At 37.3% G+C, this 17,903-nt stretch overlaps 1 protein-coding gene across 1 annotated transcript in view; it reads left to right on the top strand.

Moving 5' to 3' along the window:
• Window positions 1-17,903, top strand: part of Tmed10 (transmembrane p24 trafficking protein 10) — a 38,231-nt gene that overhangs the window by 6,879 nt on the left and 13,449 nt on the right. The window contains exons 2-3 of the mRNA XM_005321247.4: window positions 12,391-12,502; window positions 17,400-17,473. Coding sequence (XP_005321304.1) covers window positions 12,391-12,502; window positions 17,400-17,473 — 186 coding nt within the window. The remainder of the gene's footprint in view (window positions 1-12,390; window positions 12,503-17,399; window positions 17,474-17,903) is intronic.

Raw genomic sequence — 17,903 nt, 5'->3', positions numbered from 1 at the left:
CCTCAGGTAGTGAAAGGTACTATAATGAAAAGCCAGGTGGCTGGGGTCGAAGTGATTGACGAAGTGAAGAGTATCTGAGTTAGGGAGGTCCTCTGGACACAGATACAAATGATGGGAGGGCCTCTGCTGCAGAGATTACTGTTTCAGGCCTATCAGAGATGCATTTCATATTGAGATTTCTAGTTGTGTCTACCCCATGTCTCTCTTCCTCATTCTTTTTATAAATTGAGGCTAAGTTAGGCTCAATAGTATTTGATTTTGCTGTACAAAATTGAAGCAAGAAGTATCACCTCATCATTTATCATTAATATGGAAATTACCCCATTACTTCAGGTAGATAACAAAAGCTTGTAGGAATTAAAAATCAGCTTTCTTAATTTTGAATTTAAAATTACATTTTCGTTGTGCGCAGTGGCACATGCCTGCAATCCCAGCAGTTTGGGTGGCTGGGACAGGAGGATCACAAGTTCAAAGCCAGCCTCAGCAATTTATCAAGGCCTTAAAGCAACTTAGAGAGACCTTACCTCTAAATGAAATATAAGAAGGGTTGGGGATGTGGTTCAGTGATTAAGTGCCTCTCGGTTCAATCCCTGGTACCAAAATATCAAAACCAAAAAACTTTATTTTCATTAGGACTAGGTAATACAATAATAGTAGAATCCACCACTACTGTTTATTATTTAAAATCTTGATTAATAGTGGAAATTGGGGATGAGTTAATTTTAGGGCTTGACACAAGTTGTTGCCTAAGGATGATTTATATTTTGGAAATAGATTGCAGAAAAAGAAAAAGTTGTGAAGAGTTGTAGTCATTACTATAAAGGAAAGAAGAGGTTGATGGTAATTATTTAAATAATTTATAAACACATTTCATCTTCCAAATCTAATCAGTCTAACTTTTTTTTTTCTCGTTGTCATTTTCGAAAGTGCTGACAATTCTTTGTCTAAATAAGAATTTTTAAATATGGATATTATGCCCAGTTACTGTCTTGTCTTAGTCCTTCCCAGTGAGCTTAAAGAAAGACAGACAGGGACTGGGGTTGTGGCTCAGTGATAGAGTGCTTCCCTAGTGCTTGTGAGGCACTGGGTTCGATCTTCAGCATCACATAAAAAATATATATATATATATATATTTTTTTTTTAAAGACAAACAGATCATTTGCCTCGAGTCATATGCCTACTCACAGTCTCAGACTAAAAATTATCAAGAAGCAACCTAGCAGTTGGGAAGCCATAGTTTATGATCCCCCCCCAAAAGATATATGGAAAGATACCACATATATTATAGTTTTTAGATTTGGGGGATGATTATATTTCAGTTTATTATTACTTAGTATCTACCAAGGGCTTTTCTGTATTGAAGATGAGAAAAAATGGGATGCTTGTTGCTCATTTCTCAAAAAGTAGCTATCCTTGGGCCAGGTGCATTGGTACCTACCTGTAATCCCAGTGACTGGGGAGCTGAGGCAGGAGGGTCACAAGCTCAGGGACAACCTGGGCAATTTAGCAAGATCCTGTCTCAAAAAAAGAAAAAAAAGGCTGGGGATGTCACTTCATGATAGAGTGCCCCTGTTTAATCTCACCCTCCTACACCTCCCCCCCATCCATGTAGATTTTTTTAATCAATGAGGACCCTTACTCAGGCTGATCTCTCTTTCTACTGGGAAAAGTACAATCTTTTAAAATTTATATGTAATGTGGCTATTGTCCAGATAATTAGAAATAGATGGTTCAGTACAAAAGGCTAATTGGTACTCAACATTTTATTTTGTTAAAATCTAGGAGTGTTTTGTTTGTTTTTTGTCTTATGTGAAAATTTTCTAGTTTTAACTGGGTAGTGATACAAGTCTATAATTTCAGCTGAGGCAAGAGGATGGCAAGTTAGAGGCCAGTCTGGGCAGTTGTGAAACTCGGTCTCAAGCAAATTCTAGATTTTAATTAAAACCTGACCCTGTATTTCCTTCTCTGTAAAAGTTAAAGGATTTTTTACTTCATTTAAAGCTTATTCAATAAATAATTGTCCACACATCTCCCTGTTTTGAATTGATCTAGAGAAGGACACTATTTACAGTTTGAAATTACTATATTATATCTTCATGGTAACTTCTGAAGACTCAGTCTAATTTCTAGGAAGTGAGACAGACTTATAAAGGTAACCTAGAGGGGTGCAGTGACTTATGCTGTTTCTGGTGTGAATTGCTGACTGGTGGTTGATGATAAGCTAGTGCCCCCATATTCATAATGCAGCCTGGCAACTGGGACAGTAGAGCCCTCTGTGAAATCAGCCAGCTGGCCTCAGATCAGAATTTGGACTCCCAAACAAGACTCCAGCTTGAGGGAGGTTGATGTCATCTGCTTTATCCTGTGCCCCCAACCTCATTGTTCAGTATAATGTGTGGGAAGTCAAGGGACTAGTTGTTAAGAAAGAACAAGGCTTTGTTTGTGCCTAAAAGGGTCATGCTGGAGGTTTTTACCGTAAATAACTTTGGAACAGTATGAAAAAAAACATTTGATCTGGCTTCACCCCCACAGTAGTGTTGTTATGGCAGCAACTGGTTTTTCCTTCTCATTCCTTCCCTTCCCCCTCCTCTTTCTCTCCATTTCTTCCCTGCTAGCTTCCCTGCTCCTCAGTCAAGCATGACGTATTGCCTGTGTTAAGTTAATGTAGCAAATGCTGATGGAAGCAGGAAGAGAGCATCTATCCATTATCTTACCAGTGCCTGGAAATTTTCCATTTCTGATTCTCCACACTTGTACAAAAAGCTTCCCAGCCTCTTTGATCATATTTTAGCTTAAGCAATACTTCTGTGCTGTGCTATGCCATTACTGAATTGTGTTAGAAATCTGAAAGAACTTGATGTTGCTAAACTCTGCTTGTAGCTTTTATAAATTTGACTTTGTTCTGGGTAAAATCTAGATGTGATCCTTTGATTTCAGGAAGGCAGTTGATAGACTTTGTACTTGCTATTGATTGAAAGATCAGGATAAATTCATTTTATGCCCATTAAACATAATGGCTAGGTCATCAGAGTTGTCCATGCTTCATTTTTGAGATACAGTCACGACTTATGGTAGCCCTTTTGTTTTTATTTATTTATTTATTTATTTATTGCAGTGCTAGGCGTAGAATCTAGGGCCTCATGAATGCTAGGCAAGTGTTCTGCTGTTGAATTATCTGCCCCAATCCCTGTGGTAGTCTTTAGAAAGTCTTATTTCTGATATTATTTTCCCAGTCTAAAGCTAAAGTCTCGTCAATGAATTGGTATTCTTTCTGCTTTTCTATATCTTAGGTAATAGACCTGTTGAATCAAGACTTACTTATGAACTTTCACCAAATGAAGCATATACTCTACAATCCTGATCATTACATATGCCTACACAGTCCTCCCTCATGTCTCTGTTGGATCCTTATGTGGTTATTATTTATCAGATTAAAAACCATATCTAGGGAATGCTGGAGACATCTTAGAGTCTTTATAGTAATCCTTTTTGTCAGATGAAAGGATTAAATACCTGTTCTGTTAGGCATTTTCTATCCCTTTAGTTTCTAAATCTTGATGCTGTTTCCTTGAGAATTTACCTGTTTCTGTTTTTCTGTTTCCATGTAGTAACCATTCAGGCTGTAATTATCCCTGGGTTTGGTCAATACAGTATACTTTTATCTAGTTTACTATCTATTAGTAATGTTAGGTTGAAAGTATGCTTAAGGACCTAAATGTTTTATAGAGTTCTGAATTATCACTAATGATTATAACAGCAATAATGCTAACAGTTACTTTAATAATAGTGACATTTTACTGAGTGCTTGTTATGTGACTGACACTGTTCTAGGCACTTCACTGTATTGCATTTAATAATCCTCACAGTAACCTTATGGAGTATGTATAGCAATTGTTCTTATTTTGCAAATGAGGCACAGAGATTAAGGAACAGGCTCAAGACTTTACATCTAGTAAATGGCAAACTGTGATTGGAGCACAGACTCTAGAACCACCCATCTTATTTACTATTCTATACTGACTGTCAAAGAGAGAAGGCTATGTGGTTTTGTTTCAGTGCATTTTTATTCCATATCAGTGTTTCTAATTTGTCAGGAACTACAAGGTTGATGGTTATTTTTAAAATAGTTGTATATTCAGTGTTATTCCACAGACTGATCATAACCTGAAAAAGACAGAATGCAGGTTGGAGCCATTTGAAGGAAATTATCTTCATGTTTCTTCCAGCTTAAAACTGACCAGGCTGGGGATGTGGCTTAAGAGGTAGCGCGCTTGCTTAGCGCGGCCCGGGTTTGATCCTCAGCACCACATACGAACAAAGATGTTGTGTCCGCCGATAACTAACTAACTAAATAAATATTAAAATTCTCTCTCTCCCTCTCTCTCTTTAAAAACAAAACAAAACAAAACAAAACACTGATTGACCTCTGCTGCTCCCAGCAAAAACTTTGTTGTTTTGGGGATCTTTTGAAGTGAATCAGGGGAACATATTCTTGGAGTGATGGGGTATGGTGCTGACTCAGCAAATGAAAGCTATGTGTGCCTTGTTCCAATAGGAAAACACAGACTTGCCACCTCTCCTTTGGTTCATGTGTTATTTTATTTATTTAGGTACCGGAGATTGAACCCAGGGGCACTCTACCACTGAGCTATATCCCCAGTTCTTTTACTTTTTTCATGTCCTGCCTCAGCCTCCTAAATCACTGGAATTACAGGCATGTGCCATTGCACGGGCTTGTGTGTAATTTTATGAGAGTAGGCAAAGACTAGTCAATGAACTATTTGTATATACTTCATGAAAAGTATGTAAAAATGCTTGTTTGCTTGCTTAGCTCTAAGTAGACTAAATTTGAGACTCTAGAGGTATGTGCATACGTATTTGTGTTTGACTTAATCTGTCTGGATATTTTGTTTGCTCATTTTTGTTTCTGGTACCAGAGATTGAACCAGAGGCACTTGATAAATTGAAGCACAGCCACACACCTTTTTATTTTTTATATAAGACAAGGTCTTGCTAAGTTGCTTAGTGCCTCGCTAAATTACTGAGGCTGGCCTGGAACTTGCTATCATCCTGCCTTAGCTTTCCATATTGCTGGGATCATAGGCCTGTGCCACCACACCCAGCTCCCTGGATATATTTTTGAAGTTTTATTTTTAAATGATTTGATATTTACAGAAAAATAGTGAAAATAATATGATTCCTATTTACCCTGTACTAACTAAATTCCTTAATTCAGATTTCCATAGACTGGGTTTTTTTTGTTTTTTTTTAAGTGTTTTTCGGTTCCAGGATCCCATCTTGGTTACATTATTATTATTATTATTTTTTTTTTTTTTTAGAGAGAAAGAGAGAATTTTTTTTTAATATTTATTTTTTAGTTCTCGGCGGACTCAGCATCTTTGTTGGTATGTGGTGCTGAGGGTCGAACCCAGGCCGCATGCATGCCAGGTGAGCGCGCTACCGCTTGAGCCACATCCCCAGCCCAAATACATTATATTTAATCATGTTTTTTTGGGTTCCTCTTAGTTGTGACAGTTTCTCAGGCTTTCCTTGTTTTTGATGACCTTATGTTTGGGGAGTACTAGTGTGGTATTTTGTAGGGTGCTCTCTAATGGGATTTGACGATTTTCTCAAGATAAGGAACCGGGTACAGTGGCGCTGCATGCCTTTAATCCTTGCAGCTTGGGAGGCTGAGGCAGGAGGATTGTGAGTTCAAAGCCAGCCTCAGCAAAAGCCAGGTGCTAAGCAACTCAGTGAGACCCTGTCTCTAAATAAAATACAAAATAGGTCTGAGGATGTGGCTCAGTGATCAAGTGCCCCTGAGTTCAATCACTGGTAACCTGCCCCCTAAAAAAAAAAAAAGAATGGAGTTATAGGTTTTGGGACAAGACCACAGAGGTCAAATGTCATTTTCATCACATCATATTAACATTATTTATCACTGCTTATATTGACCTTGACATCTGGCTAAGTGAGTGTTTGTCAGGTTTATCTATCCACTGTAAAGTTATTTTTCTTTATATTGTGTTTTTTGGAAGGAAGTTATTTTGTGCACTCCACACTTTAAAAATGTGGAGTTATGCTTTATTTTGAATGTCCAGTATTTACATAAGTTGTAAGTTGTGCGGATATCATAAGTTGTAAGAGATTAAGTTGAGAGATTTGTCTTCCTTCCCCCACTTATTTTTTTATTTTTTATTTATTTATTTTTTTTTAGAGATAGAGAGGAGAGAGAGAGAATTTTAATATTTATTTTTTAGTTTTCGGTGGACACAACATCTTTGTATGTGGTGCTGAGGATCGAACCCGGGCCGCACGCATGCCAGCCCAGCGCGCTACCGCTTGAGCCACATCCCCAGCCCCATGAATTATAATCTTATTACTGTTTTATTTTGTTGTTTAAGTTGCTTCAGCTTTGGCCATTGGGAGCTCTTTTGATTAGTTCCTGTGTCTCCTTGATGTTTCTACATTCTTAAAGTTTTTTCCTTTTTGAGCATTTCCTTTCTGGCACTACAAGATGCTCCAGCCCATCTTGTACCTTTCCCACCCACCTCAGTCCTAGCAGTCCTAGCATTTGCTTTTTCAAGGAGTCCTGATTGGAGAGTAAGTGGTATTAAAAGCCAAGATACAGTTGGATAGTAATGTTAAGACATCTTTTCCTAGTATCCCCTCAACACTTGTAGCAACAAGTGGTCAAAAGTAGTCCCATCTTTCTTGCAGCTTTAGATTGAGACTAAATTCCATGAACTAGAGGACTAGGCTGGAATGGGGAGGAAAGTGGTATTGGTGAGGGGTAGGAGACAGAACCAGGGCACAGGAGTATTGGTATTAGATCCTCTGAGTCCTAGCTCTGCATTGCCATACATTGATACAGAGGTTCACTAAAAGTACCTATTTGAATTATATTTGAAAGTCCATGTTTGAAAATGACAAGGACCTTCCTGATAAATTGTTGTTCATGTTAGTTCCAGGAAAATTTCTCTGAGATAAATTTGTGAGCTTTCATCAGAAAACAAACCATGTGTAACCCAGTTTATTTCTTAAATGTTGGCTTCCAGAAAACTTATTAGAGCCATATTTATTGTGCGGATATCATTTATTGACTTCAGGCTCTTGAAAACGTATTTGTTTCTTCCTTTGTGAGTTCTACTTATTCCTAACGGCTTTATTGGCCTAAGCTACTTAGATTTTTGAATGTTTGAAAAAGGAATAAGACTTTAGGAGCAGGACTTGCTTAGGAACCTATTTCCAGCCACTGCCTGGAATGGTCCAAGAAAATCTAATTCTAGATGAGTTTATTTTCCCAGTGGCCTCTTCTCACTTATTTGACAGTTTCAGTGTGAGTATTCACATAATCTTGATATCATCCACTCTACATATTAACACTTTTCCTCCTGCTTTTTAAGTTGTGAACTTTGGTTTGCTTTTCTTTAGAATGTGTTACCTAAAAACAAACTTGATGTCATATGAGTGAGTTTTATAGCTTAATATTACCTTCGTTCAATAAAAGAACTTCATAATAAATATTAAGGGTACTTTTATTATTAAAAGAATCCTTTAAAGTTTTACTATTATAAGTGAAAGCAGTGATTGTTCAGCATAGTTTTGTAGTAGAAATTAAGAAGAAAAAAAAAAACCTCTCAATTCTTGAAAGAAAAAAACCCAGATGATCTTTCAAGGTGATCTGCAATCAGAACTTTTTTTGGGGGGGGTACTAGGGGTTGAAGCCAGGGTTGCCTTACCTTTGAGACATTGAGTTACATTTCCATCTCCAGCCTTTTTTTTTTTTTTGAGACAGGGTCTGAGTTATTGAAGGTTTTGCTAAATTGCTGAGGCTGACTTCAAATTTAAGATAATCCTGCCTCAGCCTCCCTAGTCACTGGGATTATACGTATGTGCCACTGTGCTTGGCAATAATCAGAACATTTAATTAAAGGAAATTAAAAACCATCATTTAAACCTTTTAGACTTTGCCAGCTCAGATTAGTCATTGTGTGGGGCCCAGTTTCCTGTTCCCTAATTTAGCTACCTGCTGGTGTGTGCAATGATGTTGGGGTTAGAGGATATGATTTTTTTTTAATCTAGTGACTTTGTTTGTACTTTGTTCTTAAATAACTGCAAAATTATATGAAGAATATAGATGGGAAACCTGCAGATTTTTAGAAAAATATTAGGATCTGTTAGAATGTCAAGTAGTCATATGAGTTAGCCCAACCTAAAAGTTCAGTTATCAAGTTACCTGCCTGGATTTTTAAATTATTCAAATTAATACTGTCACATAGAGTTAGCTAAAGGTTATAGGGAGTATAGAAATGTGAAGGCCCTGAGGGAACTGTGAGCATTGTCATATAGTATTTCTGGGAGGTCAGTTTCATGCTGATAGAAGGCTGCAATGCCTTCAGCCTCTAGTGATGCATGTAAGTCTTTGCCCTAGGATGAATCTCGAATAACTTCTCAGATATCATTGGACAAAGGAAATGGTTCTTCCTTGACTGAAGTTCCTCAGTACAATATAGAAGAGGACAAGTTAAACAACTTTTACTCCGTCTAAGTACCAGTAGGAGACGTGGAATGTTCTGGAGTCTTTCAGTAAAACCTGGAAGACTTTTTTTTTTTTTTTTTGGTACCTGGGATTGAACCCAGGTGCACTCAACCACTGAGCCACATCTCCAGCCCTTTTTAAAAATATATTTTTAGAGACAGGGTCTCACTGAATTGCTGAGGCTGACCTTGAACTCATGATCCTCCTGCCCAGCCTTCTGAGCTGCTGAGATTACAAGCATGCGCCACCATGACTGGCAAGATGCCTTAATTCATTTCACAGAGCACTCTGTGTAGGAATTTTTTTCTTTTATGGTGCTGGGGATTGAACTTAGGGCCTTGGGCATGCTAAGCACATACTTTACCACTGAGCTATGTTCCCAGCCCAAAGGTGCCTTAATAAGAGTTTTACGACCTGCACTTAAGCATCTTTACGATCTAGAGAGATTCTTCTCCTTAAACTTAAAAAATAACTTTTTTGAAGGACACTTTCAGTACCTTAGGAGAAAATAAAGAGATATAATCTGTTCTTCCAGGAAATAAGGTGGTTGAGCAAATGTGTGCCAAATCTTGTAAACCCTGATAAATTGAGTTGTTTGTCCTAGAACAATGACCTGATCTCTTTTCTTACCTGAGTATGGAGATGATAAAAATCTATGATGACTGTTCAGTGCTCTAACCTTGATGCCTATTCTCTGCTGTCCTCTACTGGTTTCACTTAGTGTTTAAATATTTCTAGCAACCTGTAATTCATGCCTTCTTTTTCTTAAGAATTAAGCTGGTGCAATGAGCAAATCTGGAAACTTCGTTTACTCAAATTCTCCTCGGAGAAGTTCTGTGTTGTCTGCAGCTTCATTCATAGGAGCCAAATTCAAATTAAGGTTTTCACATCAGTTTGGAATGTAAAAATCTGTTATTCCTGCAGTCTCCTTTTTTGAATTTCCTCTTACTCTAAAGTGCTATGATGGTGCTTTGGGGGTTGCAGAGTAGGGAAGTATCAGGATGGGAGAACTCATTCTGAAGAAAAGAAGGAGTGGAACAATGCTGGTTACTGCACATTACTTTGGGATTTGATTAGTTTCTTGTTTTTAATATGTGTATATTCAAGGTTCTCAAGTAGTTTTTTTTTTTTGTTTGTTTGTTTGGTTTTTTTTTGCTTTTTCTTTTAGTTGATTAGTCTAAAAGAAAAAGTGTCCCACAAACAAGAGTCATGAGATGGGAGGGAAAGGGAGAGAAAAGGGAAATTGCATGGAAATGAAGGGAGACCCTCATTGCTATACAAAATTACATATAAGAGGTTGTGAGGGGAATGGGAAAATAAACAAGGAGAGTACTGAGTTACAGTAGATGGGGTAGAGAGAGAAGATGGGAGGGGAGGGGAGGGGGGATAGTAGGGGATAGGAAAGGTAGCAGAATACAACAATTACAAAAAAATAAAAAATACAAAAAAATAAAAAAAAAAAAGAGCCTTTATGAATCTTCAGAGCTAACTTCCCTAGCAGGTTCTTTAGCTAATACTGACTTCAAATTCTTGACCTTCCAACTGCCTGTTATCTCTCTAAGGTGGGGAATGCAGTCTGAAGAAGGCTGTGTACACTTGAGAGACTCTCAGCTCTCCGATTTGCACTGGTGGAAGGAATCTAAATACTCTGGTTATTCTTTCTTGTCTTCCATGTATTTCAACTGAGCCTTTCATATTTGCCATCTTTTCCACCCTAAATGTCTTTATTCCTCTTCTTCCCTTGATTGAGATTCTTCCTTTAGGATTTAGTTCATGTTAATTGCTCCAGAATACATTCTGACTTTTTGTAATCCTATAGCACTGTGCTATCTCTAGTAGTGCACTCCATCCACATTGCAATGAAGCTGTTTTATTTCTTTTTCTGCTTCATTTTGGTATAATTGATAAGTGGAAATTATATATATTCAAGATGTACAATGTGATATTTTGATATACATTGTGAGGTGATTGCCACAATCAAGTTCATTAACATATTCCATCACCTTGTACAAATAACCAACATATATATGAAAAGGTGTCCATCATCACTAATCGGGCAAATGCAAATCAAAACTAAAATGAAGGTGTATTGTTTTTTATACCTTATCTTTATTTAGATTCTTAAGCACTTCGAAGGTAGAATCTTACTCATCCCAAATCCTGTGACCAACACAGATCTAAGTATCTTCAGTGCTTGAAAAATTAATGATGTTTGATGGCAGAAAATATTGCACGAATATTAACTGCTGTTATTATTATAACAAACCCTTTTTCATTAACACATCTTTCAAGTTGAGTAATGATAATCTTCTTTAGTTATTAAAAATTTTTTCCAAAGTGAAATAGCTTTATTATTATTTTTGACTATATACCTTTGTGGAAAATTAAAAGAAAATATTAAAGTTTGAAGAGAAATCTTATGACTCAGAATTAACTACTGTTAAAAAGTGCTTTTAACAGGCATAGTGGTGCATTCCTGTAATCATAGCAGCTCGGGAGGTTGAGGCAGGAGAATCTCAGCCTCAGCAATTTAGGAAGTCCCTGAGCAACTTAGTGAGACCTTGTCTCAAAATGAAAAATAAAAAAGGGCTGGGTGCCCCTAGGTTTAATACGCACTACCAAAAAGAAAAAAAGGGTGCTTTTAAATATATAAGCTTAAATGTATGCTACTCCATTTTTCCTGTTTATAGTTTTGCCTATAAAAGAATTTTGCCTATAAAAGAATTATAAAGAATGTTTGTTTTGTCCCTTTGGAAGAAGTCTATTTTAACAAACAGCATTAGAACATCTAGTTTAGTTTAATGAAGCCACTATTTTTATGTTTCACATTGCAAAGTAGCTTCCTGACTTAGATGATGAAATATGCCTTTTGCTAAGACAGCCATGTGCTCTTAGCCTGGAATCCAATTTTTTTAAGTTACCACATCATACCTTGCTTTGTATGTGGCCATTCACTTAATAATATATGCCCCTTCTTCTGTGCTTATAAGTCTTTTTCTTTTTCTCCTTTAAGTGGTACTGAGAATTGAATATAGGGTCACTTTACATCGCTGAGCTATATCCCCAGCCATTTTTATTTTTATTTTGAGACAGGGTCTTGCTAAGTTGCTTAGGGCCTTGTAAATTGCTGAAGCTGGCCTTGAACTTTTGATCCTGTTGCCACAGCTTCTCAGTGCCACTGGGATTACACACACCTGTAGGCCATTCTTCAGTAACGGAGCAGTTTAAAGCAACCTACAAGAAAGGAATAATCATTTTAGAAAGTCAAAGATGTCTCTCAGGAGAAACTTTTTGTTTATACCCCATGTCTTGCTCCCACTGTGTAGCCATTGACACAAAGTTTGCAGGAGTAGCTCTCCCAGATGTTCTTCTCCATGCACACCTTCTTTTCCATTCCACTTTCATACTTCTGCCCTGTCAGGATTTGTTTTAGAGAATAAATGTGTTTTTATATATTTTTTCTCTTCTTGTGTATTGTATATGTGACATGTCCCTCTATAGGAAATGATTGAATTCTACTTGGTATAAAGTGGGGGTTTTTTCCCCAATAAATGCAAGTTACATAACTTAGAACATTGGCTGGATCAATTTTTCGTAAGGTAAGACATCCTATAGCAGCAGCAGATTTGAGACTCAAGTGTGGTTAGGCTTTTTGAATGAATATAATTTATTACTGTATTTAGATTTCATATTCTAATCCAGTCTCATCTTTGGAGATGGTTGGAGCATAGTAATGTTGCTGAGGACTATTAACTATCTTTTATGGATAATGTCTCATTCTATCCCCAATTTCTATAAGTACCCTTTCTGAGTGTTATTTGCTGCCTATTCTTATATTTTTATTTTAGATCACAGATTCTGCTGGACATATTTTATACTCCAAGGAAGATGCATCCAAGGGGAAGTTTGCTTTTACCACTGAAGATTATGACATGTTTGAAGTATGTTTTGAGAGCAAGGGTAAGTAATCAGAAGATTTTCCTTGAATTGAGCATCTTCTCCAACTCTGTAGTGCCCCCTGCTATAGACAACAGTTCATTTCTAGTTTCAATTTAGTTTTCCTTCCTTCTGATATGGAGATTTGATGTCTTGTGGCCTTTGAAGCATCTTCTGAAAGATTGTCTAGGTGGAGTAGAAGAGTGATGAAGTAAAGCACAGAGAATACCTTGTGAACCAATAACACTTTTCATAGAATTAGGGTGGTGGTGGAGGGGAACAGTCCTAAAATCCACTTGGGGGAGTACAAGGTCCAGAATAACCAAAGTAATTCTAAGTCAAAAAAGCAATGCTAGAAGGCATCATAATACTTAACTTCAAATTATACTTCTGAGCTATATTAACAAAAGCTGCATCATACTAGCATAAAAACAGAGATATAGACCAATGGAACAGAATAGAAGATACAGATGAACACACACAGGTATAGTCATCTGATCCTTGACAAAGGTACCAAAAACGTATGTTAGAGAAAAATCAGACTTTTTTTACAGTGTTTAGAAAAATGGTTATCCATTCTTCTATGAATGAGATGAGGTCCTTATCTCACTCTGCACAAAAGTCAACTAAGATAATCAAATACTTAGGAATTATACTTTGCAACCTAGAAGAAAATGTAGGGTTAATCAGCATTAAAAGAGAATAAAATTATGGCATTTGCAGGTAAATGGATGGAGTTGGAGAATATTATGCTAAGTGAAGTAAGCCAATCTCCCAAATCTAAAGGCCAAATGTTTTCTCTGATTAGTGGATGCTATCTATGACGGGGGTAGGGGGGTGGGGGTGGAGGAACTTTGAATTGGGCAAAGGGGAGGGTTGAGAGAGGTTATAAGGGTAGGAAAGATAGTGGAATGAGATGGACATCATTACCCTAGGTACATGTATGATTGCCCAAATGGCGCATCTCTACACCATATACAACTAGAGAATTTAAATGTTGCACTCCATTTGTGTATAGTGAATTAAAATGCATTCTGCTGTCATGTACAACTAAGTAGAACAAATTAAAAAATTAATTTTAAAAAAAAAGAAAAGAAAATGTAGGTCAACACCTCAATATATAGGCAAAGGCAGCAACTTCCGCAATAGGCAGGAAATAATACTAAGAATTAATAAATGGGTATCATCAAATTAAAAAGCTGCTGCACAGCAAAGGAAACAATTAAAAATGTGAAGAGAGAACCTTCAAAATGGGAGAAAATCTTTGTTAGCTATTCTTCTTAGGATTAATACCCAGAATATACAAGAAAAAACCCTCACATAACCCAATTAATAAATGGGTGGATGAACTAAACAGACACTTCTCAAAAAAGAAGTATAGAAGGCCAACAAATATATGAAAAAAATTTCAACATCTTTAGCAGTTAGGGAAATGCATATCAAAACTACACTGAGATTTTGTCTCTTTCTAGTCTGAATGGCAGCCATTAAGAATACAAAAAATTATAGGGAAGTTCGGGTTGTGGCTCAGTTGTGGAGCACTTGACATACTATAGCAATACATACCCATGTTTATAGCAGTGCAATTAATATTAGCCAACTTATGGAACTAACCAGGTGTCCGCCAGTTGATGAATGGATAAAGAAAATTTGGTATGTATACAAAATGGAATTTCATTCAGCCATAAGGAATGAAATTATATCATTTGTAGGAAAATGGATGGAACTTGAGAACATTATTTTCAGCAAAGTCAAGGGTCATATGCTTTCTCTCTTATGTGGAAGGTGGAGAGAAAAAAGGAAAAGAAGGGGATGGGGAATCTGGTGAAGATCAAAGGGAGACCAGTACACCAGAGAAAAGGGACCACATGGAGGAGGAGAGATAGAATAGGGAAATAATGGGAAATGATATTGACCAAATTATTATATTGTATGTGTGTGTGAATATGAAACAATGAATCCCACCATTATGTATAATTAACAATGCACCAATAAAAACAGGGTAAAAAAGATATAAGAAAAAAAAAACTGTGTGAAACTTAGTAGTAGATACATGTCATCATACATTGATCCCAGCATCACATTTGGAATGTAAGTCAAAAGGGAACCTAATATAACTGTGGGCTTTGGGTGATAATGATGTATTATTGAGGTGCATCATTTATAACAGGTTACCACTTTGGCAGGAGATGTGGATAATGAGGAAGGGTATGCACATGTAGGAGTAAGGGGAAATGGGAAGTCTGTCTACCCTCCTCTCAGTTTTGCTCTGAACCTAAAATTGCTCAAACAAAATAAAGTTATAATTAAAAAGGGGGGAGATTATCATTTTCCAGGCAAATACAGAAAGAGATTTACTGAAAGTGTCTTTTTAGGCCATGATATCAGCTAAGGGAATAAACTGGCTATTCTATGCAAGAGACTATATGGTCTAAAATTAGGCCAGCCAGACATTTGTGGTTTTGTGGTTTCACTTAGACTTGAAAAATGTTAATACTGTGCTGTGACAAACAGGAGATAAACTGAAGATTCTGATAGAAAGAACATATCTGATCATTTGAATCATGTCAGGCTAGAAGCTACTTGTGTTCACAGCTTTTTAAATGAAGACAGAAAGGCAAAAGAACATCTTCTGTGGGTGATGTCATAATCTTCATTACATTCAGATTAGGGGAGAAGAAACTACTCTGGGTGCCATGTTTGATTTGCTTGGAGATTGTTGGTTTAATGCTCAGAAATCATCATGACTTGTCTTAATCTTCCTGTATACTTCTCTTGCTTTCAAATTTATCTTTCTAGTCTATCCAAAATAAATTACTGTCTTAAACATTACATACTGATTTCCACTATCTGAGCCTTTGTCCATGCTTTGCCTTCTGTCTAGAATATTTTGCTTGAGTCTTACCTTCAGGTATTCCCTTCTCTTTTTTTTTTCTTTTTTTGATACCAGGAGGGATGAACCTAGGGGGGCTTAACCACTGAGTCATAACTCCAGCCCTTTTTTATATTTTACTTAGAGACAAGGTCTCGCTGAGTTGCTGAGGCATGCAATCTGCCTGCCTCAGCCACTCCAGCTGCTGGGATTATAGGTATGCCCCACTGCATTGGGCCCAGGTACTCCCTTCTCAGCAGGCAGTCCACAGCTCACCTCTTACCTTTCCTTCACAGCAGGGATTATCTGAGCCAGTTGTTTTGGCTCAAAATTTTACAGTGCTTTGCTGTTATATGTATGGATGTCTTAGATCCTCACTGAATTATTTGAAGGCAGAGAGTATACCTTTTGAGAGTCTTTCAGCACAGTTCTAGCTCCAAGTGAGTCCTCAGTGAGTAGTTTTTTGGGGGAGTGGCGGGTACTGGGGATTAAACCCAGAGATGCTCTATCACTTAGTCATATCCCCAGCCTTTAAAAAAAAAAAAAAAAAAAACTTTTTATTTTGAGACAGGATCTCACTAAGTTGCTGAGTCTGACCTTGAATTTGCAATCCTCATGCCTGCCTCAGGTTCCTGAGTTGCTGCTGGGATTGCAAGCTTGTGCCTCCACTCCTGGCTCAATGAGTAATTTTTTAAATTTACTTCAGTCCATTTCAGAAAACTTTCAGTGTCTCTCAAGCAGTAGAGGGTCGAGTACCATCCCCTGTGACTTTTGCTCTTAAAGACCTCAGTTCTTAAGTGGCACTGTTTCCCAAAACCTCTGATTTCATACAGGTGGTTTTTAGTTTTATAAATAGATGAAATCCAAGGAATTTGAACCGAATGGTTTTTTGGGGCTCTTTTGAGTTGTTCCCTCTCCTCTCTTATTTAGTGATTTAAGGTTAGATTGAGGAGCTAGGGTTTGGTTCAGTGCTAGAGCACTTGCCTAGCACCTGTGAGGCACTGGGTTTGATCCTCAGTACTACATAAAAATAAATAAATAAAGGTATTGTGTCCATCTACAACTTAAAAAAATAAATAAACAAACAAAGAAATAAATAGAAGGTTAGGTTGGGGGTGGGGGGCAGTACTAGGGATTGAACCCAGAGGCACGCTGCCACTGGCAGTGTCTTCTCGTAAATTGCCCAGGCTGACCTTGAACTTGGGATTCTCTGCCCATGCCTTTTGAGTAGATAATATTACAGGTATGTGCCATCATAGAATTCCTTTTTGGTCACACTGAAAACAGTTAATTTTTCTAATACAAATATGTTGTTGGCCCTATTATCCCAATAGAAATTTTCTTTCTAAGAAACATCCCTGAGAATTGTGCTTCCTGTCAAGTTTTTTTTTTTTAATTATAACTAACTCCTTTAAGGATTTAGTGGGAATAACTTTATAACATTTTATTCATCTATTAAAATAAGCCTTACATTGATCAGAACATTTGACTTAAAATGGAATATTAGATTAAAAACCTATATTCTTTTCAATACTCAGATTTGTGTTAAATAAATTCAAAGTTAGCATGTACTCAGTAATCCTAATTGAGCATGACTTGCTTTCAAAATTTAACAGGCATTCTTTTCAGATGTGGAAATGTGCATTTTCAGCCTAAGTTGGTACTCACTTCCTACTGATCTGTATGCCAGTAAATTTCACAGGGTTGTGATTTTTGAGTTTTATTTTCCAATTGAAAAGCCTATGTGTTTTTTCTTCTCCTATTCTACTCCTCTGTAGTACCAGTAGCAGTATTTTGTGTCGTGCCTGCTCAGAGATGTTTGCCAGCAGCATGTTCTCTTTGCTTTCCGGCACCCCACACAGATAGAGGCTTTGTCTGGAATGTTTGTGATTTTAGCCAGAGCCAGGAATTTTTTGCAGCTGAGTAGGGGGAGGAGTTGTGTCTGTTTCCCTCTATTGAGAGGATAGGGGTGAGGGAGAGGGAGGTGGGTGGGTGATTTCCCGGAATTTTAAATATTCTGCACAATGATTCTTTTGATTTCTTTTTCAGGGACAGGGCGGATACCTGACCAACTCGTGATCCTAGACATGAAGCATGGAGTGGAGGCGAAAAATTATGAAGAGGTATGTTCTGCCGCCACAGCCAGAGGAGGCAACATGCTGTGCCGTCAGATTCTGTGTCAGGCCAACAGGCTATGCTTTGTCCAGAAGGCTGCATTTTTCTCAGCAGTCATGTGACAACCAGCTATGATTTTATTAATACAAAAAGTTGTATTAATGGCTTTAAATAGTAAATCTGGTTATTCTGTTAACCAAAGGACTGAACCAACTGTCCCTTACAGATGTCACACTCAAGCATATACCATTAGACCTCTTGAGGCAGAAACCAGATATATGTAGTAATGATTTTTAAAAGCCAAGCTTCAGTTATGTCTTAATGTCTAAGGTTAAGAAGGGTGATTTGTTTTTAGTTCCTAAGACCTCTCCCCAGAGCCAACAACTAGGTATCTATCCAGCATGTGAATTTAATGCTGTTTAGACTTGAACAACTGGG

Source organism: Ictidomys tridecemlineatus, chromosome 5, assembly GCF_052094955.1.
Source record: "Ictidomys tridecemlineatus isolate mIctTri1 chromosome 5, mIctTri1.hap1, whole genome shotgun sequence".
Classification (NCBI taxonomy): Eukaryota; Metazoa; Chordata; class Mammalia; order Rodentia; family Sciuridae; genus Ictidomys; species Ictidomys tridecemlineatus.
Note: the sequence above shows the minus strand (reverse complement) of the source record. Positions and strands in the feature narration are given on the sequence as shown.